The sequence below is a fragment of the Bombus vancouverensis genome, chromosome 4 (assembly GCF_051014615.1).
Source record: "Bombus vancouverensis nearcticus chromosome 4, iyBomVanc1_principal, whole genome shotgun sequence".
NCBI lineage: Eukaryota > Metazoa > Arthropoda > Insecta > Hymenoptera > Apidae > Bombus > Bombus vancouverensis.
Genome location: NC_134914.1, coordinates 14,931,313 through 14,957,989, shown reverse-complemented (window position 1 = coordinate 14,957,989; position 26,677 = coordinate 14,931,313). Strand labels below are relative to the sequence as shown.

At 32.5% G+C, this 26,677-nt stretch overlaps 4 protein-coding genes across 12 annotated transcripts in view; 2 read left to right on the top strand and 2 right to left on the bottom strand.

Moving 5' to 3' along the window:
• Positions 1-14,848, top strand: part of LOC117153157 (protein-L-histidine N-pros-methyltransferase) — a 44,131-nt gene extending 29,283 nt beyond the window's left edge. The window contains exons 3-8 of one of the 4 annotated variants that reach the window (XR_013058251.1): positions 6,958-7,170; positions 9,717-10,104; positions 10,174-10,282; positions 11,029-11,220; positions 11,301-11,368; positions 13,887-14,161. Coding sequence is in view for 2 of the 4 variants with exons in the window: in XM_033326910.2 (XP_033182801.1) it covers positions 6,958-7,170; positions 9,717-10,104; positions 10,174-10,282; positions 14,714-14,757 (754 nt within the window). In the remaining 2 variants the exon portion in view is untranslated. Of the gene's footprint in view, positions 1-6,957; positions 7,171-9,716; positions 10,105-10,173; positions 10,283-11,028; positions 11,369-13,886; positions 14,162-14,713 lie in introns of those variants that run through there. The other 3 variants (XR_013058250.1, XM_033326910.2, XM_033326911.2) reach the window with 3 other exon arrangements.
• On the bottom strand, positions 10,288-16,462 carry LOC117153156 (uncharacterized). 4 transcript variants are annotated; one of them, XM_033326906.2, is made up of 8 exons: positions 16,256-16,462; positions 16,041-16,174; positions 15,491-15,733; positions 14,951-15,335; positions 14,462-14,849; positions 14,182-14,304; positions 13,827-13,959; positions 10,288-13,740 (listed from the first exon to the last, which is right to left on the bottom strand). In XM_033326906.2, exons 3-8 carry the CDS (start codon positions 15,730-15,732, stop codon positions 13,692-13,694), a joined length of 1,320 nt encoding a protein of 439 aa, XP_033182797.1. In that variant the 5' UTR covers position 15,733; positions 16,041-16,174; positions 16,256-16,462; the 3' UTR covers positions 10,288-13,691. The 4 variants fall into 4 exon arrangements, with proteins under 4 accessions (XP_033182797.1, XP_076474237.1, XP_076474238.1 ...); XM_076618122.1 differs by having other exon boundaries at positions 16,284-16,462; XM_076618123.1 differs by lacking the exon at positions 16,041-16,174 and having other exon boundaries at positions 16,284-16,462.
• A 946-nt stretch (positions 16,463-17,408) lies between these two features.
• On the top strand, positions 17,409-19,904 carry LOC117153158 (Golgi to ER traffic protein 4 homolog). The gene is made up of 6 exons (XM_033326912.2): positions 17,409-17,568; positions 17,654-17,732; positions 18,106-18,340; positions 18,428-18,566; positions 18,655-18,795; positions 18,886-19,904. Exons 1-6 carry the CDS (start codon positions 17,456-17,458, stop codon positions 19,133-19,135), a joined length of 957 nt encoding a protein of 318 aa, XP_033182803.2. The 5' UTR covers positions 17,409-17,455; the 3' UTR covers positions 19,136-19,904.
• A 1,618-nt stretch (positions 19,905-21,522) lies between these two features.
• Positions 21,523-25,259, bottom strand: Shmt (serine hydroxymethyl transferase). Of its 3 annotated transcripts, none has more exons than XM_033350559.2 (7): positions 25,060-25,259; positions 24,076-24,258; positions 23,169-23,362; positions 22,871-23,082; positions 22,466-22,790; positions 21,884-22,383; positions 21,523-21,795 (listed from the first exon to the last, which is right to left on the bottom strand). In XM_033350559.2, exons 2-7 carry the CDS (start codon positions 24,238-24,240, stop codon positions 21,629-21,631), a joined length of 1,563 nt encoding a protein of 520 aa, XP_033206450.1. In that variant the 5' UTR covers positions 24,241-24,258; positions 25,060-25,259; the 3' UTR covers positions 21,523-21,628. The 3 variants fall into 3 exon arrangements, with proteins under 3 accessions (XP_033206450.1, XP_076474235.1, XP_076474236.1); XM_076618120.1 differs by lacking the exon at positions 25,060-25,259 and adding an exon at positions 25,002-25,020; XM_076618121.1 differs by lacking the exon at positions 24,076-24,258 and having other exon boundaries at positions 25,060-25,258.
• Between the last annotated feature and the right edge of the window lie 1,418 nt (positions 25,260-26,677).

The window sequence follows — 26,677 nt, the reverse complement described above, 5'->3', positions numbered from 1 at the left end:
CTACTGTTCGAAATCGAGGCACGAGAAGGACGTAGGAAGAGAACTGCGTGTTTAATCTCGAAACCAAATAAAAATGGTTTTATTCTAAACAGTCGATTCATATTCGAGCATAACCTTTCAGCAAACGCTATTCCTCGATACAACCAACAATAGGAATTCTTTCCTTCGTATACTTCCCTTTTCAGTGCCGACTTATCGCGGCGAAACAAACGGAGCATCGTATCCTTCAAAAATTGACGCGAGGAAACAAAAGGAAAGGATACAGAGCGTTGCGATTTCTTCGCTCGCGCCCCTTCCGTAAAAGCGTCGCGGTGTATAGAGACCAGGGGGAGTGGAACCGCTCCCCCCACCCTCGCCGGGAAAGGGTCGAATTGGTTCGAACGGATACGCGACGTGTGATCCACGTCTCCGCGCACACGCTCGCCGACGATATTCGCAGTCACGACGAACGCAACGCGAACGTTTCGAGATCGCGGACGCTCGCGGAAAAGAGAAAGAAAGATGGATAACGTTTCCAGGGGTGAAACGGGCCTCGAGACTGACAAAGGTGGGGGTAAGGGGAAAGAAGACGAGATACGTGGAGAACAAGGAAATCCAGAAGTATAAAAGAGAAAGAGAGAGAGAGAGAGAGGAAAGTAGAAAGGCAAAACGATGCAAAAAGGGAAAGAGAGTATGCGAAAAACTCGCATAACGATCCCGTTTAAGAATCGCTCCACATCCCCCTCTCGTGAGACAAACCCTTATCCCGTTTAACTCCTAGGCGAAGCTGAGCGAAATAACGGGCAAACATGCTCACCAGCCACCCACTCAGCCCTCTTCCCCCGTTTCCTCGTTCTTACCCGGCGCGGAGGACAGCGTTTGCAAAACTCCGACGTGTATAATAGTAATTATTGTCCACGGATACTCCTATCCACCCTCCCTCCCCATCCTTTAGCCGCCGATCTGCCACCACCACCGCGACTATCGCGGCGTGGCCTCCCCTCCACCGCTCGTGGACAGGGTGGTCCATGTTCCACGCCTACCCAGCATCCCTAGCTCCCAACTACGTCCTCTCTCCCCTCTTCTCTTCTTCTCGCTTCTCTCTTCCGCTTTCCGTTCTGTCTCGCATAGTCCTCGGAACTTCTCGTCTCTCACACCCGCGCTCCAAGCACGACGAACGAGCAGAAGGAGAAGGAACGAAAAGCCAGCTAACGAGATACCGTCGCCGCGGTAGGGGGAATGCTAAATAGATGCTACGTTTCTCTCTGTCTTCTCCGTTCTCGTTCCTCTCGTTTTTCCTTCGAACGACACCGTTTTCCCCTCCTTTTCTCGCTCCCTCTCTTCGTCCTTCTTTTCCCCATGCTACCCCCACTATCGCTATTCCCCACCACGCGCTGACTTCTCGTACACATCAGCGAAGCTAGCTAACCCCCACCACGGTGATCCGGCGCACGAGCGCTCACGAAAATAGTCGAACGAATCCGAAAACCGGCTACGGTCTGCATTGTCACCGCGGACGCACACTAGCTGCGCATACGCTGTGTCGAGCGCGTCGTTCCTTCCGATTCTGTTTCTGCTTATGCTTATGCTCGTGTCTCGTCCCGCTTTTGCTAAAACCTAGAGCGTCGATTGTATAATCGTGATCGAAGAATGAAAAGGGGAAGAAGATCGAGGAATTACAAGAAACGATGACATCGGAACGAAAGACCCTTGGTTCTCTTCTTGTCCGATTTCTTTCAAATAATCTTTGCGACTTTTCGGTCGTTCTTCTTTCGTACAGTCCGATGACGGCTGAACCGCTTGAATCGTTTATTAATTAAATTTAGGTGCTTCCCATCTGATAACGAAGAATTGTTATAAAATGAAAATAACAAAAATATATTTGCTCCAATGATAAGTTTAATTCTTTATAATCTATATTTTAAGCTTATGCGAATCGTTTTGTTTTGTTCTGAGAGATCCTTTGTTATCAAGTAATTCAAAGAAATACATATATCTTAAAATATCGTCTGTGCTTTCGATATCTTCGAAGACACATGATAAATATCGTCGACGCCAATAATGTTTCATAGCGGAAAGGTAGAAGCTGAGTTCAGCGGTTCCGTTCCATTATTGATGTTTGTAGCGAATTGTCAGCGAATATATGTACGATACAGAAGACTCAGAATTAAAAGTTTCACGGTCGATTTGAATTTGTAAACGTAGGAAAAGCTCTCTCGAAGAAAAGTTGGCGAACGATCTGTGAAATTTCTCAAGCCACCGTGATCCCTTTGCTTCTCACCAATTCGAAATACATTTTTCAGTCTGGCAGACATTGATTGAGTGCATCCTAGGAAAGTAATACCGCTGAAATTGACTATTGAATCGAACGAGGAAGTTATAAACATAACTCAAGATCCTTGTTGTCTCTCGACATTTGATTTTGTAATTAGGAAATACAAAATTGAAATTAATTTCTATCGATATCTACATATGTAGTGGGTTATTCTATGTATAAGGGCATTTTTATCAATTATTTTGATTAATTTATAATTTTATTCATTAGATATGTTGCAATTATTACAGACCACAGTTGATGACAGTTACTTGTTAATTAGACGTCTCTTATCTATAATACAATCTTCGATAACAGTAACGGCAATAGTGCGGTAGAAAATAGAGGAATCCAAAATTTTGGCAATTGCAGTGGCAAATTATAGATAACGCCAACCATAAACATATATGTATCTATACGTCAAAACATTTACAACATCTTTTGATATTTCGTACAAATTGAACATTTCCCATTGATTTTATTTTCTAATTATTTTATTACAGTACAGTAAGATGAGTAAGATATCCTAATGCTTACAGTCAGCAATGTAAGTCACGAAACGAAAAGTGAGTCCCTCGACGTGGTCGAAAAGCGATCTAGAGCAACAATATGAAAAAGTAACCGAAGAAGGGGAAAGAGAAGTGACATAAGGAAGAATAAAAAGAAAAAGGAGAAAGGTCAGGATAGCGCGTTATGCTCGTTCAGGGCGACAAACGAAGGTAAAGATGACTGGACGGATTCCTTAAGTGTTGCCCCAATCAGATCCCATGTCACTCGGTTCATTAATCCATTCAGGGCGTACTTCGAAAAGTTCCACGTTGTATTACAGTGTTACACCGGTCCCGAATGTAACGACGTGAATATATAATGACGTTCGAAGCTTGAAAAATCTCGAGCGTGACAAGATTGAATCAAATTATAATTGTACCGCATCGATGTAACCTCTTAAAGCGGTTTACGCTGAACCGAACTTTGCATCCATAAATACAAGCATGTGTTATATTCTCGATAGAATTATATGACCACGTCGAAAATTGAATATGCGATAGTACTCTAGTACTTTAGTACTCTCTTTACAAGTAGAGTAGTTCTTTTTACTTTTCTGACGCCGTTGTTATAGTTGGCACTATGAAAAGTTTCAAGTTACTTGAATTCAATTCGTGTACCTTGACTAACCTAAATCGCACACCATTACTCCAAAATATTTACGCAGCGATATTAATATTTTAAACTGATTCGAACCGTTCAAAACAAAAGTACAAATGCTGGAACCGAAGTTCGATAGTAATTGCCATTTATCATTTACTTCGATCTTCAATTGAAATACTTACAGTTTAGTACCAAACATTTTCAAAAAATAATTTGTTGTAAAGCTTCCTGTAAATTTATGATATCGTGGAATATGCTCGTTTTCCATCGTCCTAGACTCCGCGATTCTCCGAATGCAAACAGCAGAATACTGCAGAAAAACCGAGATACGATGAGACGCGTCTCGCGTCTGTGTCGTTAGGTGTGTTTCTGTAATGCTAGCCTACCTTCGATTATTTGCGCGTCCGGTATCGAGAGAAGGACAGATCGCAGGTAAAACGATGGTGCAAAAAGAGACGGAGATAGGTGTATCGAGAGCTCTGCAGCAATCCAGCAGAGAGCAGCACGGCTGAAACGAAGATTTGCAAACAATAGGCCCGTAGCGGGGTGGATTCTTTAGATGGCGACTTGATACGCATCGCATTTACATATTATTGCTATTATTAGGTAAACGGTCCTTCGAGCGCCTCTTTAACACTACGCGCTCGCCCTTCGAGGTATTTTACGAGCGAACGCGAGAGGCCCTCACCGATAAAAGCCACCGAGGCCATAGCGAACTGAACCAGCGCCGCCTGTCGGTCGACAAAAATTCAACCACCGCACCGCCCGGACCGAGTAGGTGGCTGGAATTGTAAATAATCGTCCAGAACCCCTGGAAAAGGATTCTTATCACCTTTATACCCGCCACTGTCCCGTTCCATGTAGATATGACTCGTAGACTAGCCGTCAGCGCTTCGAAACTTCTTACAATCAGTTATTCTTAATCCTGATGATATATGCTTTGAGATTGCTACATGATTATTGATGTTGATGTACATATATAGTTACTTTTATAACACTTTACTATGTTGGAATCGATAGTGTTTAAATGCGCGCTATGTGCAATTCGTCATTGGTATGTGGTAAAACACGATACATATTTGTAGATGTATTTATTAGTAATGAGAATAAGTGTTTTAATTGAATATCGAGTAATTAAATCGATACCGAATTGTACGAATCGTATAGATTGTAATGCAAGTATTAGATTCATAATTAAATTTTTGTATGAATTTTGATATAGAAGATGTGGCCTTTCTCAAAGAATGAATTGAAAAGATAGAGTAAAATGTTGTAGTGTGTATCTTTCGTTTTAAAGGACTCGGGCTTGAAACTGCGAAGATGTGTGAATTTAATTATAAAGTAAGTATTACATTCAAACTATCTAAATGCATCTTACCCTAAAACAATTGGCCCCTAATTTCTACGATTTGAAAAATAATAATATATTATTAACAACGTAACGAAACTGCGTGGGAAAGAAATAATGGGCCGATTCGAAATCCGCGTAATAACGCAAGATCGCGAGGGATCGGCTTTTTAAACCTGGCAACGCTGTGTAGCCGCGCGCGCACCGGACTTCTCTAGACCGCATGACGCCAGGGTCGAAATTAAAGACGCGGCTTCGAAAGGTAGAGGTAGGGGGCCCCCGACGACGAAGTTGTGGAAAGCAAAAAGGACGAAAAGAAGGGATCGGAATCGCTCGATAAAACAGGGCGACGTTGGAAGCACCGATAGGCCCCGAACGATTCTCCATTGGGAGAAACATTGCGACGCGGGGAGAAGGGAGGAACGAGTACGTACACACAATGGGGTCCAAGAAGAGGAGCCGAGAGCAAAAGCGGTGAATTAATTGTCGCTCGCGCCGCCGACGAAGCCGCCACGATCCGCAAGCCTGATTTGTGAGCCGCACGCGTGTATATCGTATGTGTATCTACCCGTTCCTTTCCTCTGCTCTCTCCCCCTCACCCTCTCTTTCTCACTGGTTCTTTCGTTTTCTCTTTCGTTGCACGCTCTCTTCCCTTTCCATTTCTTTCATTCTTCACTGGTTGATCGTCTCCGGCGTGCAACAAGGAGACCCGTGTACAGGTTATACGCGACCATGGTGGAGACTGACAATGGAAACAAGCCCAACGGTACGGCAAAGTAAACAGGCACTGTATAAGAGAGACAGAGAGAGACGGTAAAACAAAAACAAGATGGTAATGAAAAGAAGCAAATAATAAACGGAGAAATAAGAGAGATAGACCGTGAATGATCCGTGGAAAGAATAAAGAACAAGATAGAGAATCGGAAAGATGCTACGAAAAATGCGGCAACCGGGTCTCCATGTTTCTTTCTCTTCTTTCCATTCGCTTCTTTACATCCTCCTCTTCTGCACCTCTTTCCTCTGTCTCCTCTGAAATCTTTTTCTCTTCCTTCTTCTCCTCCTCCTCCTATCTCGTCTGTTTTTCTTTTTCTTTCTCTTTTTGATTTTTATTTATTATTCAATAGAAGCCAGGAGGTGCTCGTTAATTGATGGCACCGGCTATGGTCGAGCGCAGGAAGCGGTAGAGAGGGAGAAAAATCGAGGTGGGCCCACGAAGAAGGGGACCATGAGACCACCATCGCCTTATTTATAACGCCGGGGGTAACCGAATTCACGATCAAAATCCCGCGTTCCGCGGCATTGATGGATCGCCACCGTTGTGCGCCGCGTTGCGGCAGCGCTGGTATTTTCAAATGAACCCGCCCTTTTTCCTCGTGCGTTCAGCCATGGTTCAGCCCTCGCCATCATCCGCCGGCTAGTCGGAAGATTCCCTCCGAAACGAGGCATCATCGAATTCTCCCGACTAAACCGAGCCACAAACACGTCGGACCTTTTGATTTCTATATGCAGCTGCCTTTCATCGATCATGGAAGCTCCGTCGACCCGCACAATGAGATGTTGAAATATGTGTTACCGTTGCGTTGATTTATTCGTCTCACCCTTCTGTAGCCGACCTCGCGCACCACCAAATCTCGACGTTTACGACTTTATCTTGTAATAACTTAGATTTACCTTGTCAAAGTTGTTACAGCGGAATTATATTTTGTACGAGACAGAAAATGCGAAAATTTCTATACGTGTTTGCAAACTTTCTTCGCTTTTCAATACTTTAAAATTTATTCACATTTCAACTATAAATATTTTATAATCCAAATGCGATTGTAAATGCCTGCATTTTTAAGCGACATTTGATTCGAAAAATTATAATTTTACATAGGAGAATAAAGACAAATTTCTATACCGATATCATATAAACATATTTAAACGATTAAAACTTATTTAAAAAATATAGAAGTTATTATATATAAGGTTATATTTTATTACATTACGAACAGTTATGTGGTAAAATAGTACTTTACCATATTATATGTTATATAATTCCATCAAAATGAAATCTCATCAATATTAATATCAAATATATTTCTCAAAGGAAAGACAAGCTATTCTGTGTACATATATTCTATGTTATTAATTTTCGCATTTCAACATTGTAAAATGATGATTTCAGGCTGCTAGGCCGCGGCTCCATGCATGTCTTTTCCTGCGAACAGTTCCAAAAATTTATGGCAGCGAGCGGCTTTACAGGGCCGTGGCATTCGTTGGTGGATTTAGGAGCTGGCGACGGTGCCACCACTGCTCATGTAGCCCACCTCTTTGAAAAAGTTTACGCCACAGACATATCAGCACCGATGAGATGGGCTCTGGCGAGAAGGAAGTTCACGTAAGTCACGTTCAATCTTTCGTTCAATTTGCATTCTTCGAAATGAAAGCTTAAAAGGGACAAGAAAATTGTAGGGGTTCCTATTTGTAGTTATTTAACGAAATATCGATGGGGTAGAAATTTGAAAATTTTACGATACACAGAATTTTCCACATTTTTATTCGCCCATCTATCTTACCTTTTTTATATTAGAATGTCGTAATTCCATCTGTGTTTAAAATATACAGAAGATTAAATTCTTTGCTCAAGTATGTGCAATGAAAATTCGTACGATGCTATGAATATTTCAAGTAAGTGTAACTGATGAAATAAAGAATGTTAACTAATTGTAAAATATTCCAAAAATATTTGCAAATTTGTAAACCATCTAAAAATGCAAGTTTTTATATTAATAGGTAATTAAAATAAATCAAGAGAATTTGACAAACGTTTTAAAACTTTTGTTGAAAATAAATATACAATTTTCTGAATTATCCTATCCTTCTTTTGAATATTGTATTTTAACGTATGAGATATCTATTACAGGTTTCTTCTATACGATTGAAAAGCGATAGATATACTATATGCAATATACCATCTAAAAAGATAAATAATATCTAGCAAGAAAAATTCACATCAAAGGTACATTTAAATTGACGTTATTTTACCACTTTGCCCTGTAGACGTCTATTTCTTAAAAACTGGACAAAACCACTAATTTTAGTTCGAAAAAAGAAGAGAAAAAAAATGAAAATACATTTCGTTAACAATAGATTTCATGAAAATTGAAACTGATCGTTGAGGTCATTCTTGCAGTATCGATGTATAAATTGATTATTCTGAAGTTTCATATCGAACGACCAGTTCACCCTAGAACGAACATAGAATTCTTCACTCATGGAACGTCGACTATTTCAAAGGTCCTCGTAGTCGCCTTAATTAAGCGCGTAGATGCTTAATTCAATGGTATCCGAGAGTTGGAGGAACATCTAACGACTCAATGTCGTCGAGGACGGTGCATGTAATAGACCATGGTGCGCTACTAACAAGTTTATGGCACCGAATTGATTGGAGTAGAAGTTTACGGTGGTTTTACACCCGGCCTGTCTCGCGTCGATACGGTTGCAATCCGAGACTATTCGAATTTTAAATAAATGTCCGTAGGGTGCGATGTACCCGTAACCGTTTTATAGAAATCCGTTTGCTCTTTTCCAGACGAGTTTAGAACCCTCCCCCCGTGATCTTAGGCGCGAATGAAGATCTTCGAAGAGAAAATAGGAAGAGAAGTACGTGTTAACACTTAGAATACGATAGTAGTTAGAGATGCAGTCACCGTGAAGTAAACAGTAACTTTGATTCGGATCATGTCCAAGGTGTGGCATTATGTGGGATCCAGTTATACGAGCGAATTCGATGCTTGAAAATAATTAAACAATAGGTTTGTACGAGCGTTGAGTTGATTTTGCTTCCGCTTTGGAGCTAAGACTAATTTCTTTGTTATCTAATTATTAATATGATTTTCGTGAGATATGCTTTCAAGGATTACTTTTGTTTTTTTACAGTTTAATGCTGTGTAGTGTTTCATGAAGGTTTCTTAACTTTCAAATAATTTATAGTATTTGAGTTTATTATCAATAAAGGAAGAATATTTTGTAAAATGAATGAATTGAAAAGTCTTATTTTCTGATTTACTAATCAAAATTTAACTAATTTGTTTGGATAACATTTATGTTTTGATAATTTTATTAAAATATTGTATGTGTTTTATTAAAATTTATAACTTGAGTGATTGTATAAACATATTTTATTATTTTTAAGTATTGAATTTATTAAAACAAATCCCACATAGGATGCTACACCCTGCTACAGCATTTATATTTAACTATAGTATTTAAATTGTAATTACATCATTCTTATTTTCTTACTATTTTAAAATTAGATAAAACTTTGTTAGAAAAATCTAATATCTACTATGTGGCGCTAGATTTTTCGCTGTTTCAAATCTTACTGACAATGCAAATTTAATTTATCATCCAAATCCAATTTAATTTGTTATCCAAGTGTTTGTGTTATTAAAAATAACGAGAATATGAAAATAGGCAAAATAGATAAAATACTTTTTGTAAGAACATAACCGTACCTAAATGGCCTGCATTTAAAATATCTGAATTTACTAACTTCATATTAATTTTTATATTTCTTTTTATGTAATACGTTTCAAATTTAACAGAAGAAAATCATCAAAATCTATTAGAAGAAATATTCTATATAAAATAGGCTACTAAATTTTTATCTAAATTTAATCCTACGCAATCCACAAATCATGTGCATTCTTCTCTTAAAATTAGTTCCTATACCTTTGACCAAATAGCATGCACGTAAATAAAATTCCAAAACATTAAACGAAGCATCTTAAACACAAGATGATGAGAGGAAATGTTTAACAGATTGTGTGAATTAATTATAACAGCATACTATCACCCCTTTCAAATATCAAACAACATATGACATAATATTCTATGGGAATAAAATAAAAATGGAAGAAAATATACTCTATTATCTTATAGGGTGCTGGACGTAGAAAAATGGCACGAAAGCGGTCCATTCGACGTGATCCTCTGCCTGAATCTGTTGGATCGTTGCGATCGACCTAATACTCTACTTCGCCGTCTGAAATCATCTTTGGCTCCGGGTGGACGTCTGGTCGTAGCGCTGGTTCTTCCCTTCAGCCCTTACGTGGAAGTTGGTGAAAGGGGTGACCACAAACCGTCAGAATATCTGCCAGTAAAAGGGAACGGTCTAGAAGGTCAAATAGCCAGCCTCGTCGACAGAGTTTTCGCACCATTGAGCCTAAGGTGTCTCGTATGGAGCAAACTGCCTTACCTCTGCGAGGGAGACCTCGGCCAGGCGTATTACTTTCTCGACGACGTAATATTCGTGCTAGAAGCACAGCCAGTTAGTACACAATCCTGTGAATATTCAATGAGAAATATTTCTAGACACTTATACGCTAGAAGCTTTTAGGATAGCTCGCGATACTCAGCTTCGGAATGGATGGATACGGAACCGTCTGGAAAAGAATGCCCGAACATGTTCGAACAACAGACTTATCAAGAACGGAAATGTAATACAGGCAAGTCACACTTGTAAAAACTTTAATGATTGCTGTTCATCGGTTAGAATTATGCAAGAATACAGAAGAGCAATACTGGCAAGCGACAACGAGCTTAATGTGCAAATACAGCGGTAGCATTGGTGTATTATAATTCATCATTCATTAATCGATTGTCCATTTATGCGAATTGATAAATGAACAACGACGGTGCGCATCTTACAACGATCTCTTACTGTCAAAGTCAGAAGGTGCAGAAAACTTGTACACGGTTCCTATTGATAATAAATATGACGCGAGAGCGATAAAACTTGGAAACTGGGATTCTGAACAACAGTTCATACGGCTTGCGACTCTATGTCGCATACACCTAAAACGTTTAATTTGTCTCGAGACTCGGTTTTTTGTACCTTTTATCATCAGACTTTGTTTCCGTGCTCCCTCTTACTTTTTTCTTCTCATTTTTTTTCGCTTTTTTCTCTTTTTTTTTTTTCATTTGGCATACAAGTAGCGACTTAGTCATGGATATGCTTAGTCGTGTCGACACTTCGACAACAAGACAAACGATGATACGTTTCGCGTTAGTCTCGTAATAGCTACTAGAAGAAATAGTTCCATTTAGTTGTTGTTGCAAATACACTTTGGCGTGTAACAGGTAAATCGTCAAAAATTACTTAGATGATATTGCAGCAGCTTTACTTATAAGATTCATGTCGATTAACAAAAAACAAGGGATATACAGGACTTAAATTTCGGTGATATTTCAGATTGCATGTGTTGCTCAGTGTATAACATTCTGTGTGCCAAATGTGGATGATCCGTAACTGAAAACACAACCTGTACCTGTTTTGTCCACTAATCTCAAGCATAAATCAGAACACCAGAAACCATAAAATCGATTTGTTCCTAGTAATTTCAACAATTTCACAGACAACGTTGATTTGAAATCTATGTCGATTGTAAGTTCTATTATTAAATTTTATTAATAGACTACAGTTTGCTGGCTTATATTATTTCTCCACAATATTCATTCCAATAGTAAACTACAAAGACAAGATAACAAAATTAATTTAGGATGTAGAGAAGAGAATATCAAATAAAATAAAGGTAAATGGTTTAATATTTTATCTTTCACATTACTTTTATATTGTTATGTATATACATAATGTGTATATTACACCCACGCTAGATACACATGATGAGATATGCTAAACTATCAATGGCATTTCTTCAGGATACTGCTTGAAAACTATGAAAATAAAATGCTTATCTTTGCACAGCTTTTATATATATAGTAGCATCCACAATCCTGCAGCCTGTATATGCAGCAAATTGCTAAAAAACATATTTTAAATAATGTAATTAATTTTGAAATATCTTTCATACTTTCTACCTTTCTTCCTAGAAATTTTAACACTCCTTCACAGTTTCTTTATTATCTACACATATGTATATTTTATTTTCTCAATTATATTAATAATTTTATTCAACTGAGATATTTTAACATAATAATTGGTACATAGATAATATAGATGATATAAATGAATTTTTATGAATGGTTATGTAACATTATACAAAATTAAAATAGAAATTTTTAGTTCGCGCTTCTAATATTGAATCAAATAATTCCTAAATAAATTGAAATTTTATTATGTTTCGTCAATTAATATATATATCAACAGCAAAAAAATTATCGTTAGGACTATATTGTCGAATGTAAACGAAAGAAGATCAAAATATTTTCATCCTATCATCCTACATACTAGAAATGCAAAAATGTTTGAATTTAAAAACGAAGTTAACACACAGATGTAAATAGTGGATCACAGAAATCTGAGCCCTGCTAACAATTGATCGACATATTCGCTGCAGATGTTATAAATAAATATACATGCGTTTTATAACAGACACGTTTATAGAAAGATATCTAAACAGAATCACGCGTTCACGCATTCAGATACGTTCATATAAAATTTTGCTATTTGATAGCCGAAACTTTACATCCATCGAACCTGTGTACAAACAAGATTCAGACATTCATCCACTTTCCAAGCATTCATTACACAAATTTATTGTTTATGTTCAGAAACGTATAGTTTATATTTTGATATTATCGAGCGAGAAGGAAACATTTTACCATCGCAGATATGCGTATAACAATTGAGTTTAAAACGATTTTACTTCTACAACCAAAATAAAATGCATTTCATCGAAGAATTTCGATTAAGATAACGCATAATATTTTCTATTTTCTCTTCTCTCGGTTTATCACGCATTTCGCGGTTGCCAGAGGTAATACCGTTTGTAAGTAATAGTGCACAGAGAGAAATTTTTGAGCATCAGTGCAAATCACGCTTCGAAAATTTTCTAATAATGTAACTTTTCGTTCTTTTATTTTTTTTTTTTTTTAATCGTATATAGTAACGAAATAATTTATTTCTCGAAAAATATCTATGAATTGACCAATGATTTATTTTTTTATACGTGCACACCGCATGTTACTGCCCATGGAGCTTATAAATTATTGCAAGTTTTAACATTAACTTGTCAGATAATAATACTAGACATAACAACAATATATGTTTGTGATCTATTTTTATAAATAAACAATAATTTATACAAGTATAATTTTTAAAAAATGTATATATATAGTATATAGAAATTGAATATTTATTTTAACTAGATAATTTTGTTGTGATTTTAATTATTTAATTTGAAACAATAGTCCAATAATTATATAATAAATATTCAAAAATTAAATAATGCGAGGTCAAGCGACAACAAGAATTGCAATTGCTTATTTATACTCTCGTATTTAAAATACTTATAACAATATCTAATTAGCAAACCTTTCACACTTACATGCAAGACTGAATTTAGTCTTTACACTTTGTCCAAACTTCCAATACGTACAAAAGATTTACTTATATAACAAAGAATCTTTATAATACAATGTTGATCAGGTAATCATTGGAACACAAGTGGTGAGCTATTAAATCAATGCACAACAATAAAATATAAATGCCATTTTATAATACATTCATAATATGTAAATTATTCATGATGAGGTAGATAATTTAAAATTATCTTTCCCCATAGTTTCCAAGTAAGCCCCATAGGCAGATTATAAAAATTCGAAAAAAACTTATAGCAACACGAAATAAAGCTAGTTCGAATTTGAAATAACGGTGTGGAGATTCGATTGACTATATATAAATTTTTTTCTTCGCTACCCACGTTTATCACAGTCCACGCATGACTCGTTTTGTCTCTTAGTATTTTGAAGTCCTAAACGCCAACAACATTTGAGCAATCCTTCGGGTTGTTTAAATACAAAACACCCATCTAACCCATAAACACCACATGACTAGAACATCATAGAGCGCAAAGACAAAACCTTGTCTGCCGCTTAAAAAGCGAAGACATTTGTTTAGTCTAGCTTGCGTTGTTCGCATAATTCTTCTAAACCTCCAGTCTTTCTGCATAAAAATTATAACTCTTTATTTGATATCTCTAGTCATGTAACGAGGGTATACTTAAAATATAGACCATAAGAGATACTTACAATGATGGGAGATAGGGAGTACCCGTATGATCTAATCGATGTTTATCTTCATTTTTCCAGCTTGAGACAGGAATATGTGGAGGTGGCAGGAAACTTCTTAGCGACTGTACAAGCTGTATTGTATCCACCAGCGCTGTAACAAAACCAACACAAAACATACATTTCATTTTCATCAATGGAGAAAGATTGGCATGATCTAAAAAGTAGTCAAAGAAACACAGTATTTAATATCTAATAACATCACGCATCGATATTATGTAAAATATAAATAATTTATAAGAAGAATCTATTTGTAAACCTAATGGAAATATTATATTAAAAGATAAATCATGACAGATGCTATGTATTTTATTACTTTTTTGCAAAGCTTCTGATTGTTTTCCATATGGCTTGCACATTGCAGGACGTACACAAGCTTTCATCCTTGCCATGTTCTTCATAACTTCTGCAAAAGCCCTTACTATTTTTTCTTGTCCTCCTGTAAAATTATAAGAAAATAATCATTTTTTAAAGACATAAATTAATAAACAAAAATAAGGCAAAATTTAAGATATAAATTAATAAATAAAGACATAAATATAAACATAGTTTCAATTTCATAGATTGAATATTATACATATATATGATCTATTAACCTTCTGAATTTGAAGATGCCCGAGATCCTTTCTCATTTTCTAATGGCCAAGCTCCATTATGTAAGGCTAACAAATCCTTATTTGCATTTCCTATCCCTTGTAAATTTCCCAAACCAAGCCCACTAAGATTGTCCAAATTATCTAAATTCGTTCTTAAGAAGTCTGTTAATTTATGATCAGACATTGGAATATTAGGTATTAAGGATTCATAATGCTGTTTCCCAGTGGCTACTTTTTTTTCTTGTGACACAGGTCTATGTGGAATATTTAATGATGGACGGCTTGGAGGACGTTGAAGATTCATTTGGTTCCCAGCACCTCTCATTTCTGCCAAATCTGCTGTTGATCCTCCTCCCATGTGAGTATTTGGATTAGCACTGCTTAATGTCTATAATATAAATACATCAAATGTAGTTGATTTAAAAATATGTAAAAGTTAATTCTTTTTTTTATAAATAAATTATCAATAAAAATGGCTTTTGTGCTTACTGCTTGAAAATCTGTGTTATGAGGAAAGCTACTACGTAAGAGAGAAGCTGTTGTTTCATTTTCTTGAATGTAAGTTGGTGCCATATGTCCCATTTTTTGAGTTAACTCGAGTTGATTTTTGTAATAACGGCAAGCAGGATTTGGACAGTTTTGTACCACCTCTATTATAAATTCTTTTTCCATACCAAAACATTCCCGTCCGATAGTGTATGATTCCATAACAGCTCTAACTGTCCCTTCTAAGCCCAAATGTAGACCATGTGGACCATTCATATGCTTTAACATCACAGCATTTGCAAAATGTTCATAGGGCAATATTATTTTCCCATTTTCTCTAAGCACTAGCCTTCCCTGAGAGTCCAAAGCTATTCTTGATGCCATCATCCTATTTATACATTACAGAAAATGTAATAAAAGGATTGTAAATTTTACATAAAAAGTTATGTTTTATAAAAAAAACTATACAAACAGTTTACATTTATATATAAACATACAATATAATATATTAATACATAAAGACAAAAGATCAAGCAATCTTACTGCAAATAGGCAGCACTTGGTATCATAGATGCATCCTTGAATTCAGAAAAACATTGCAGCAGTTCGATGCTTGGATTCCAACCTTTATTTTGAAGATAGGCTTGTAATAACATATACATCTTTTCAGTAACATAACCAGCGCTACTTGGTGTACCAGGGTAACCAGATCCTCCACCTGGTGGTCCCATTTCGGTTTGCATACCTTTGGCAACAATGTTTTTCATAGTTTCTGCTAAGTCCATCCTGTGCAAATAAAATCATCTTTTCAAAATAAAGAAAAAGATTTCATATAATTTCTACAATTAAAAAATTAAAAAACACATCATAAATATAAAATTAAGTAGACTAAACTGAATTGCTAAAGTTATGTGTAATATCAGTTACAATTTTCGTAGGCGGTAACATTTCTCTTTCTTATAATACATAGAAAATTTCGTTAATTTCTGATGAGTTACATCTCATAAAAATTAATTTACAGAATAGTACACATTGGATAAATTAATTCGTAGAAAGCTATTGTTGAAAATATTAAGATGTACAGTAGCCGTACCGATGCTAATTGACACATGTAATAAAAAAGGGTCAGGAAAATGTGTGTAGGTTGCCAGGGTAGCAAGCTTGGCATTTTAAAAATCCATGCATATTCGAATCCTCCGGCCATTGTTATTTTCGGGATGAAGACGTCTAAAGAAACGATAAAAAAACACTGATGCGAGCCACCGCCCCCCTTTAAAAGCGGGGGGAATGAACGTTTTGGACACTCACCCCGTTACCGAGCACGACTTTCACTCACTCGAAGTGTAACCGGGAACACTACAGGACCCGCTTATCACCCTAATCGCCGCTACTTGGCATACCCTCATTAATGATTCTCTTCACATTTACAAATAACATAAATCGTGATAATTATTTCCGCAAGGATTGTTTGCGCGGCTGGCCACCAGAGGCGCATTGCCTTCACGATTTTTACTGTATCCACGTATGTATGCACCTACGGCATTTCAGCGCTTACGCGACGCCACTTTGCGCATTTATCAATATTACTTTTTGCAATTGCTATCACCTCCGAGACAGCCTTCCAATTTTTCCTATCGATTTAACTAAAAACTATATATTATGACTCTCATCTATATCACGACTTGTATTGTCTTCTTTGTATTTTGATTACAACGAAATGAGTTTCATTTTCTCTCTAATATATTTCATAAAATTTAATCTCTATATTTGATTATACATATGTATATTGTATTTCATTAATATGTATCCCTAATTATTGTTTTTGAAGTAAAACAATCATTTTATATTTCATATGTTAAAAGTATGTGTAATTGGATAGTAAAATGTAGTACATATAAAATTGAATAATATAAGTTATATTTTGAAATAATTTTATATATAAAGCAGTATTTTAATATTGCTCCTATAAATTTAGTAGTGCTTACACTACTCTTTCTCGACTTAGAAATATGATAACAAGTAACATAATTGCACACTGAATGTTTTGTGTTGTTTATAGAAAATTATTTTCTATTTATAAAAGCATTGCAAAATTGTAACTACACATGCTACTTTATTATAATTACTCGTTTAATTATTAATGAGGAGTATAAATTATATGTATAATTAACACAACTAAAAATAAAGTTTGCATTCTCAACATTATAATTATATATATATTTTTATAAAACATATATAGATAAATAAGTACGAACATACATTTATGCACAACTTAATTTCTAAAGCTAATTGTATTAGCGATCAGTTTATATTAATTTGTGATATTTCATATTAATATCTACTATAATGTATTACATATATATTATTTGTAACGTTGTATAATAATGTCCTTTTATAAGTGAACATATTGAAGTTCATCTTTAGAAAAAATTCAAATTTAAATTACTTACACACACAGCAATGATACCAATTACAAAAGCAGAAAAAAATATTCCAAAGAGCGTAAACATGGCCTCGCGGTATAATCACGCTATTCAGCGAGTTTTAGCAAAATTAGAAGCATCCATAAATTCGGAAAATTATTATGAAGCTCATCAAATGTATAGAACTTTATACTTCAGGTGGGCCAACAACGTAATTAATCAACATCGTCAAAGAATCGTTTTTATAGAATCGTCGATATGATTGCTTAACCTCTTCTTCCAGATATCTTGGGCAGAAAAAGTATTCGGAACTTTTGGAATTACTATATAATGGTTCTACTCTTTTATTACAACACGAGCAAGTACGTAATCTATTCCACTTTCTCTATTTTTCATTGATTTTACAAATATGTCGCGAAAAAAACTATTTTCAAAATGATGTCATAATGCACATTCCTAAGTGTTATTTACAAATTCCCTTCTCGAACAATCTATAATTAAGTTCTATTATCAGTTATCATTAATGTCTGTTATATTAAAATGTATTTTTATAAATAAAAATTAAAATGTTGTGGAATATTCTAGAATATTTTAAGATATAATGAGATTATGTTCTATATCAATTGATAATACTATATAACATTGAGTTGTATATAGCATATTTGCAATTATTTATGCATATTATACAGATGTATAAAAAAGTATTGTAATATTATTATATTTTATTACTTATAGCATGCAAGTGGAGCTGACTTAGGAATCTTATTTATAAATGTTTTAACACAATCAGGAACAGAACCTTCTCAAGATTATTTTGAAAAAATTACAAACTTGTTCAGTATAATGAGTCCTTTATCACCTGAAAGAGATGTATTTGTACAATCTGCTCTTCGATGGAGTATAAAAGGTACAGAATATAAAACAGGTCATCCAGATTTGCATCAGAAAGTAGCACAAGTATTTTGGAGAGGTAAATCGATTAAGATAATAAAAGTCTTTAAATATACATTCATATAATAATAATAATATTAAAGAAATTTGTTATACATTTTCGTAGAAAAAAATTATATAATGGCAAGGCAACATTTTATATATAGTAGAGATGGTTCTGGATGTGCTGCGATGCTTGTCGAGCTCCATGAGCAACGTGGTTACAAAAATGAAATAGATCTTTTTATAGCTCAGGCAGTTTTGCAGTAAGTACGCACCTCATTAATTTAAGCATCTAAATAGTATTTAAAGTACATTAAAACAATTTAGAAAATCCTGTTAACTTATTTTTAGATACCTTTGTTTACAAAATAAAACTACTGCACAGGAAGTTTTCAATTCTTATACATCACAGCATCCAAAAATAAACAGTGGTCCACCATATCTTCTTCCTTTACTGAATTTTTTATTTTTTTTATTAAAAACAGTTGACAGGTGAGTACAAATTTTATCTCATTTGTTTAATTATTAGAAAGTTGTAGGAAATTTGTAGCAATATTATATTCTGCACTTCATATTTTTCAGTGGTAAACTCGCTGTGTTCACAGTACTTTGTGAACAATATCGAATATCTTTAAACAGAGATCCATGTTATCGACAGTACTTAGATAAAATAGGGCAATTATTTTTTAACGTTCCATCCCCACGTCCTCGCAATCAAGGATTATTTGGTACACTTTTACAATCATTTTTTAATGGTCTTGAAGATGAAGGTTCAGATGATGAACAAAGAAACACAGCTTCAACTTCACAAACAGCACAAGAGCTTGACTGATTAAAAGTTACACGTCACTGTGCAATGTGATGAAAGTAAATAATGAACTTTATATATATGTATATATATATACACACATAATATATATATATATATATATATATATACACATATAATGGTATCCCATATATTTTTAATACACACATTGCGTTGATCTAGTAGATCTTCAAACATTGTATTAAAATTAATTTTCTTAAATGACTTGTACAGATAAACTTATTTAAAATAAAAATATGTGGGATGCATTCCTAGAGGAATTTTTCAAAGTTATAAGTTAGGAACGGTTTTCAAAAATTCATTCATCAGAAAGTAAAACTACATAGAAAGAAGATATTTGTTAAAAATAATGACTCTTTATACATGTCTTTCTTTATATCACCATGGAAGGTCTCTTTTGATACTATATTTGAACTATTATTTGATATGTTGCAACTTAGTCGAAACTTTCAAATTATACATATGGAATCTTATTTAAATATCACAATGAAGCTTAAAAACAAACTTGAACTTTGAACAAAATCCTTGTACTAATAATTATATATATATAATGATGTATGTTCAAGAAAAAAAACATGTATTTGAGTGTAACTGCTGAAATGAAGATTTATTTTATATAAACTTAATCGTGTGACAAATAAACGTTACATTATACACTTATAGCTACAGAGAAGGAGTGCTTAATACTATTTGTTGCTGAAATACTAAATGAGTGAAATTAATCTTATGTATGTAACTGTCATAGCGGGAAGTAAAATATTTATTTATCAAACTCTGTACTAATATGATTTATATTGTTTACAAATTTTAGCGAAAAAAGAATGTATATTTAATTGTGAAAATGACGTGGCCATGATTTTGTAACAAAGCACTTTTCAGTACTAATAAGAATAATGTACAATTGCTGTGTATTGAATCCAAAAGTACAGGACAAAAATATGATGAAGGATATAGATTTATAATAAGTATATACATATACAAACATATGTGTATTCTTGTAGTATATGTTATATGTATTATGGGTGTAATAGCTTATTTTTCCATAATTTTTGAACGCAGCAAGCATTTTGCAAATATGCAATGTTTAAATTTGTTACAAACTCACATGGTTCCACTTTAAACAAAATAAATTAAAATTTGTTGATAAAATAGATTTTTCGTATAGTACATTGACAGACGTGATATGTATTTGTTTTTCATATTAATATGCGCGCGAACATTGATATAATTTTACATATATTATTTAGGAAATTATTAAAATTTATACCATATACAAATATTATATATATGAACACATTATCCTTAAAAGATTTATCACGAAACGATAAATAAATTGAAATACAAAACATTGGAATACTGCGTATATAGATATTATACATAATAGTAAACAAAAATAACATACAAGTAGAAATCTTATTTTATTTACAATTGCAACTTAAAACGTCTTATTTCAGGTCCATTTTTTAAATATAACTATACTGGATGTAAAAAGAAATGCAATGTCTCAAGGTATCTCAATTAGAAAAACTAATCTGAAACGAAGCAAACAATATAAAAAGTTAATTCCAATTAACTGTTCCTAACTACATTCATTTCTATTGAGCAATAACTGAATATATGATATTATAAATTAGTTATAATATTGTAATCGAGAAAAATGATACTGATTGATAGTAATGCAGGATAATTTATGTGATAATTCTAAATAAATATCAATTATCAATTCGTGAATAAATCTTGATTGTTAAATAAAAATACACAGCTCTAAACAAAGAAACATGAAAATAATCAATATCATAATATAGTTAAAAAAATTAAGGATTGATCTTTATTAATATTTTTATTTAGAATTGGTAAGCAACGAATAATAGCAATGGGAATATTTAAATGTTGATGATTAATACAGCAACATTTAGAATCTTATAAACAAATATAAAAATAAAGTATAAATATTAAATTTTTTTATGTAACAATATAGGAGAAAAACTTTTAATATTCGTGTTTATATAAATGTAATATTCAAATTTCTCTTAATAGTAATTTATGCAACTAAACTTTATTTTTCAAATGAAAATTTAACTCACATATACAAGATACGTTTATATTTAGTTGCAATAATAAATGTACAAAGTTCTTAAAAATTAATGAAGAGTATGGAATTTATTATACTGTATGTATAAGTAATGCAATATTGTAATTCACATAATGTAATACCTTTTAAATGTATAATTAAAAATTATCTTATATTTAATTTCTTAATGTACCCATAATAAGCATTTTTCAAATAATTTATATCCGTGAAAGCATTATATATGTATATAAATACATATTTCACACAGAATTCATATATGTATATATTTATGTTTCTTATGAATAATTACAAAACATAATTCTTTTAAACATATTTTATTCTTTTTTACAAAATTAATAAAAAATGTGTGCAATACAAAGAGTTATGTAAGTAAATATTTATAATGTCATAACAAGATTATACCATCAATATTCTTCAAAACCGGGAATAGGAAATTGCCTAGAAAATGTTTCAACTTCTTCTCTTAAAGCTGTAACCTTTGCCTTTATGTTGACATCGGTATTCAATACCCTTTTATAGTCAATAAGTTTAGGACCAGAAATGTTAGACACTTCCTTAGCAAGTAATAGCCCTAAAAGAAATTAGAATCAAAGAATATTTTTTGTACACTTTTAATATTTTCAATTCTATTCTAAGATATTATTTTAAAACATAAGCACCTCTGTGTATAAAATCAACAACTTTATCAATATCTTTTTCAACTAAACCACGAGTAGTTAATGCAGGTGTACCAAGTCTGATACCACTGCAATTCAATGCACTTTTATCACCAGGCACTGTGTTTTTATTGCAAGCTATGGAGATACTCTCCAAAATCTTTTCTGCTTTAGCTCCTGTAATGCCTTTATTTCGTAAATCTACAAGAAACATATGAACATCAGTTCCACCTGTACTGATTTTATAGCCATGCTCCTGAAGTCTTGAACATAGTCTCTTTGCATTAGCTATAATTTGTTTCTGATACTGAAGAAATTCTGGTGATTTAACTTGTTTCATTGTTGTAGCTATGCCTGCAATTGCATGATTGTGAGGTCCACCTTGTAGTCCTGGGAATACAGCCTGATTAATTTTATCTTCCAAATCATACATAATTTGTTGACCATCTTTTCCAATTTTTCTGACTCCCTTACGAAAAAATATAACACCAGCACGAGGTCCTCTAGTAATGATAAACAAAGAAATGTTCTTTGATAAGGAAATAAGAAGCTATTTACCAATAAGCAATATTTGCTAACAATTACCTTAAAGTCTTATGAGTTGTAGTAGATACAACATCACTATATTCGAATGGACTAGGAATTAATTTAGCTGCAACTAATCCTGATACATGAGCCATGTCACTAAATAAATAAGCATTATTCTCATCTGCTATTTCCCTGAATCGCTTGTAGTTTAAGCATCTACTATAACAGGAAACACCTGCTATTATAATTTTAGGCTTAAATAAACTTGCTTCCTCAGCTAACTTATCATAGTCAATTAAACCAGTATCAAGACTAACTTTGTATGGCATTGATTCAAAAAATATTGATGTTGCAGAAACCTTTTTAGTTGCAGAAAAAAAACCTAGAAGATTGAAACAAAAGAGTTTAACATCTATAATAGCATAGCTTATAATGTTTTAGTATGAAAATTTTATGTGGTACCATGTGTAAGATGTCCTCCATCAGGAAGATCTAAACCCATTATACGACCATGAGGCTCAATTAAACCTGTGTAGACTGCAAAATTAGCTGGACTTCCTGAATATGGTTGTACATTACAACCCCATTCTTCAGGATTTAAATCAAATGCTTCCAAAGCACGTTTTTGTGCCAACAATTCAATTTCATCAATGTATTCATTTCCTCCATAATATCTAAATATATAAGGACAGTTTTAACAATTGATAAACATATAAATACCTTAAGAGATAATGATAATTGTAAGTTATAAGAAACATACCTCTGACCAGGAAGGCCTTCACTATATTTATTGTGAAGACAAGAACTCAAACATTGCAAAACACTGAGAGATGTAAAATTTTCACTAGCAATCATTTCAAGACCAGACTCTTGCCTCTTTTTTTCCTTTTTCATTAATTCAAAAAGTTCTGGGTCTGTTTCCCAGACATTCTTATAAATTATTTCAGGCATGTGCTATGTAATTAAAAATTCAAAGAATTTTAGTGCCTATTTTATATATTATCAATATACTTATCATTTACTTCATATAATAGAAATAATTTATTAGAATAATGCTATACTATTTCCTGAATATATACTTGTTTATTTCTTAAGTCTGCAGGGGATATTGCAAAATAGTGTTTAGTTATTAGTCTTTTTATTATCTTGATAAAGTTCAAAGTGTTTTTACCGATAACCTTGTGTATAGCATGACACAATGAGATTTTCTTTATCAAGAGGCATATATGTTTTACATACAAGACTCTCTGATTACTACTCCCTATTAATTACTTATTTATATTCAATTATTTCTATTACTTATCAATACTTTGATTAATATTTTTTAAATTTAAAGAAATATAATATAGATTCTTAGAAGCATTTTAACAAATAAAAAAATTGTCCAAAGAAATTATACATTAATAATCAGATATATAATATATAATATAATATATAAATATATAAACATTTTTATACAACTTATTTAATTATTATGCAAATAATAAAATAATAAATTAAATATAATATACAGCGATAATTATAAATAATTATAAAAAAATTTTTAATATATAAAATAATTATAAAAAAAACTGCATAAAATATTATTTATGCAAAAAAGTAGCATTACTACTGATTGTTCAAACAAAGATTAATTATAATGAGAAATAACTTTTGCAATCACTCACGAATTTAAGTGTACGACACGTGGTTGAAAAATGCACGTTAGGATTTGAATCTTGGAAGACTTCTGATAGTCCTTGAAGAACACGATCTTTTATATGCTGCATACGGCTGATTAACAGATTGTCAGCCAATCGAAAACCGTAACGATTTAAATTCGCCCAATTCATTGTTATAACAAATAGTTTCTTAAATCATATATATACAAAAGTTCATGAAATATACAAGGTGATTAGAAATTTCTTAAATCATTCATATTTATTGTAACTGACACATTTAGCATTTCGCGTAGTTGCATTCTTTAACCTAAAAATTGTGTAGGACTTCAACTTCAACGGTTCGCAATTTACACGCGCGTAATTTTTAAGTGTAATCGTTTTGTTCAACTATGAGAAGTGATTTAAATGATTCGTAATAATAAAAAATATTTGAAATTGTTAATTTATATAGCAATCTAAAATTGTTCCTCAATAAAATATACAACTTTCAAATAAAAAGTGTCATATTATTACATGAAGATATATGTTTTAAAAAATAAGATTCCTGTTCATTACTAATTTATAAAGAAATCGAATACGTAGTAATACGAGATGTAGTATAAATTTAATATAATAGAAAGCGAATTTTTTCTGTAATTCAATAAAATATTTCAAACATTTTTTTAGAACGATCGAAATTGATTGTAATTATCAAATTGAAATGTTTTAATAACTGTTATAAGCAATTAAAAAAGTTTCTTGTTGTTGGCCTTTCTTTATAAAGGATATAATAGACCTAGACACTTCCTTGTTGTACCAGTTTAATTAAAATTCTTCGACCATTTAACTTCACTTTATAATTATTCAGTTCGAAATATTTCACTGAATTGCAATGCAACTTAGTACATGCTTTAAATGTTTTTCTAATAAGAAATAATGATAACAGATTTTACAGTTTTACTATGGGCAATACTGCTTTGAAAGTATGTAATTCACTATCGACATACTTACTTTCTTCGAATACACGCAAGTCTATAGCGTATATATCACATTTCTTAGCGACCAATGCACTCCACACTTTTATCAGAACCGTTTAAACGTTCTTTTTTTATCATATTACAAAAACTTTAAATATTTTCGTCAGATTGATTGTTTCTTCTCATCTTTAATGATAACTTAGCGAACAATAATACTACATTGGGAAATTAATGTTGTTACAATTATGACGAAATTTCTAGGGTACAAACATTTATGTAATTGCCATTTCGTAATTGGATAAGCATTATAAACATGAAACTGATCGCATAATTAAAAAGGCAAACATTTGAAAATTTAACAATTTATTTAAAGAGATTATAATACACTTGTATATATGTACTTTGTAATAATTACTTGTTAATTATATGTTCATTCCAAAAAATGTTTACAAGTTAATTTCTTGTCGTGATAAACAGATTATCATAACAATTTTATACTCGCACACAGCATTTTTTATTTTGCTTCTTTTTGTTATTTATTATTGGCATTTTAATATTTAGCATCCCTGGAAAATTCCGGTAATTGAAGAAAAATTAAATTTCGTTATATATAAATCATCATATGCTAAGTAAAAGTCGTATTTTTATTCAATACGATTTGATAATATTTGTCCTCAGTCCACTAAAGTAACACAACGTACTATTGATTGACAAATGCTATTTAAAGATAAATAAAACGTTTCTTCTTTTGTCATTTTTTTACTATTAAAATAATTAAAAGTAAAAGTAATAGCAATAAAAAGTAATCCAGAAATATTTATCCATAATATTAACCTAGAAATTTTTTAAGTTTGTTTTAAATTTGTATGTTAAAAAAATTAAAGGGTATTTGAAGAAGATATTGATAATATTGAATCATGAAATGATAGAAAATATCTGCATTATACGTTAATGTTACTATTAACCTATCCGCTAAATTTAATACCGCTTTTAAAAAGGAAAACAGTTTAATTATATACAATATTTATATCCAATATTTTATCTCAACAATGAATTTTTCTTATAATGTAATTTTTTAATCAAGTATTTCGTACTAGTGTCATTATATAATTTTAAATAAGTTAATGTAATGTCGAACAATAACATTGTTCTAATATAAATATTATCTCAATCCTTAAAAAGAAAATAATATTAAAGTAAACGTACGAAGAAAAACGAATTGAAATATGTCACACTGAAATCATGTGAAGATAATCAAATAAATTCATAAAATGTTCTTTTTCTTATTTATTATCTTGTTTATGCATTCTGTATAGTCTCGTTTATTGTGTGTATTTTGCTTTTTATTTGCTTAGAAAAAAATTAGTGAAAAATTATTGATGAACTTTACAATCACAATTGAGCAGCTGCTACAATATTAGCTGTACAAAAACAGAAACAGCATTACAATTAATTACAAGCATTATATTATATATCAGAAGTGCATATTTTCGCGGATTATTTGTTACATATAAATTTGATATTTTTTTTCGTTTGCTTTTCTCTTTTTTATTATAATACAATAACTTAAGTAATTCTTTTCAAATATAACTTTCATATGATTTAGTGTAAAAAATACATAGATACTATTAACATCGTCATAAGTGATATTC

Excerpts from the sequence above, each read along its gene's own strand:
- LOC117153156 (XM_033326906.2), bottom strand. The coding sequence starts at position 15,732 with ATGGACTTAGCAGAAACTATGAAAAACATTGTTGCCAAAGGTATGCAA. Across the intron at positions 14,305-14,461 it reads GGCATCTTCAAATTCAGAAG|GAGGACAAGAAAAAATAGTA; the intron begins GTTAATAGATCA and ends ATAATTTTACAG. Across the intron at positions 13,741-13,826 it reads ACTCCCTATCTCCCATCATT|AAAGACTGGAGGTTTAGAAG; the intron begins GTAAGTATCTCT and ends ATTTTTATGCAG.
- LOC117153158 (XM_033326912.2), top strand. The coding sequence starts at position 17,456 with ATGGCCTCGCGGTATAATCACGCTATTCAGCGAGTTTTAGCAAAATTA. Across the intron at positions 17,569-17,653 it reads TATAGAACTTTATACTTCAG|ATATCTTGGGCAGAAAAAGT; the intron begins GTGGGCCAACAA and ends CTCTTCTTCCAG. Across the intron at positions 18,341-18,427 it reads AGCACAAGTATTTTGGAGAG|AAAAAAATTATATAATGGCA; the intron begins GTAAATCGATTA and ends ACATTTTCGTAG.
- Shmt (XM_033350559.2), bottom strand. The coding sequence starts at position 24,240 with ATGAATTGGGCGAATTTAAATCGTTACGGTTTTCGATTGGCTGACAAT. Across the intron at positions 23,083-23,168 it reads GAAGGCCTTCCTGGTCAGAG|ATATTATGGAGGAAATGAAT; the intron begins GTATGTTTCTTA and ends TTATATATTTAG. Across the intron at positions 22,384-22,465 it reads ACAACTCATAAGACTTTAAG|AGGACCTCGTGCTGGTGTTA; the intron begins GTAATTGTTAGC and ends TATCATTACTAG.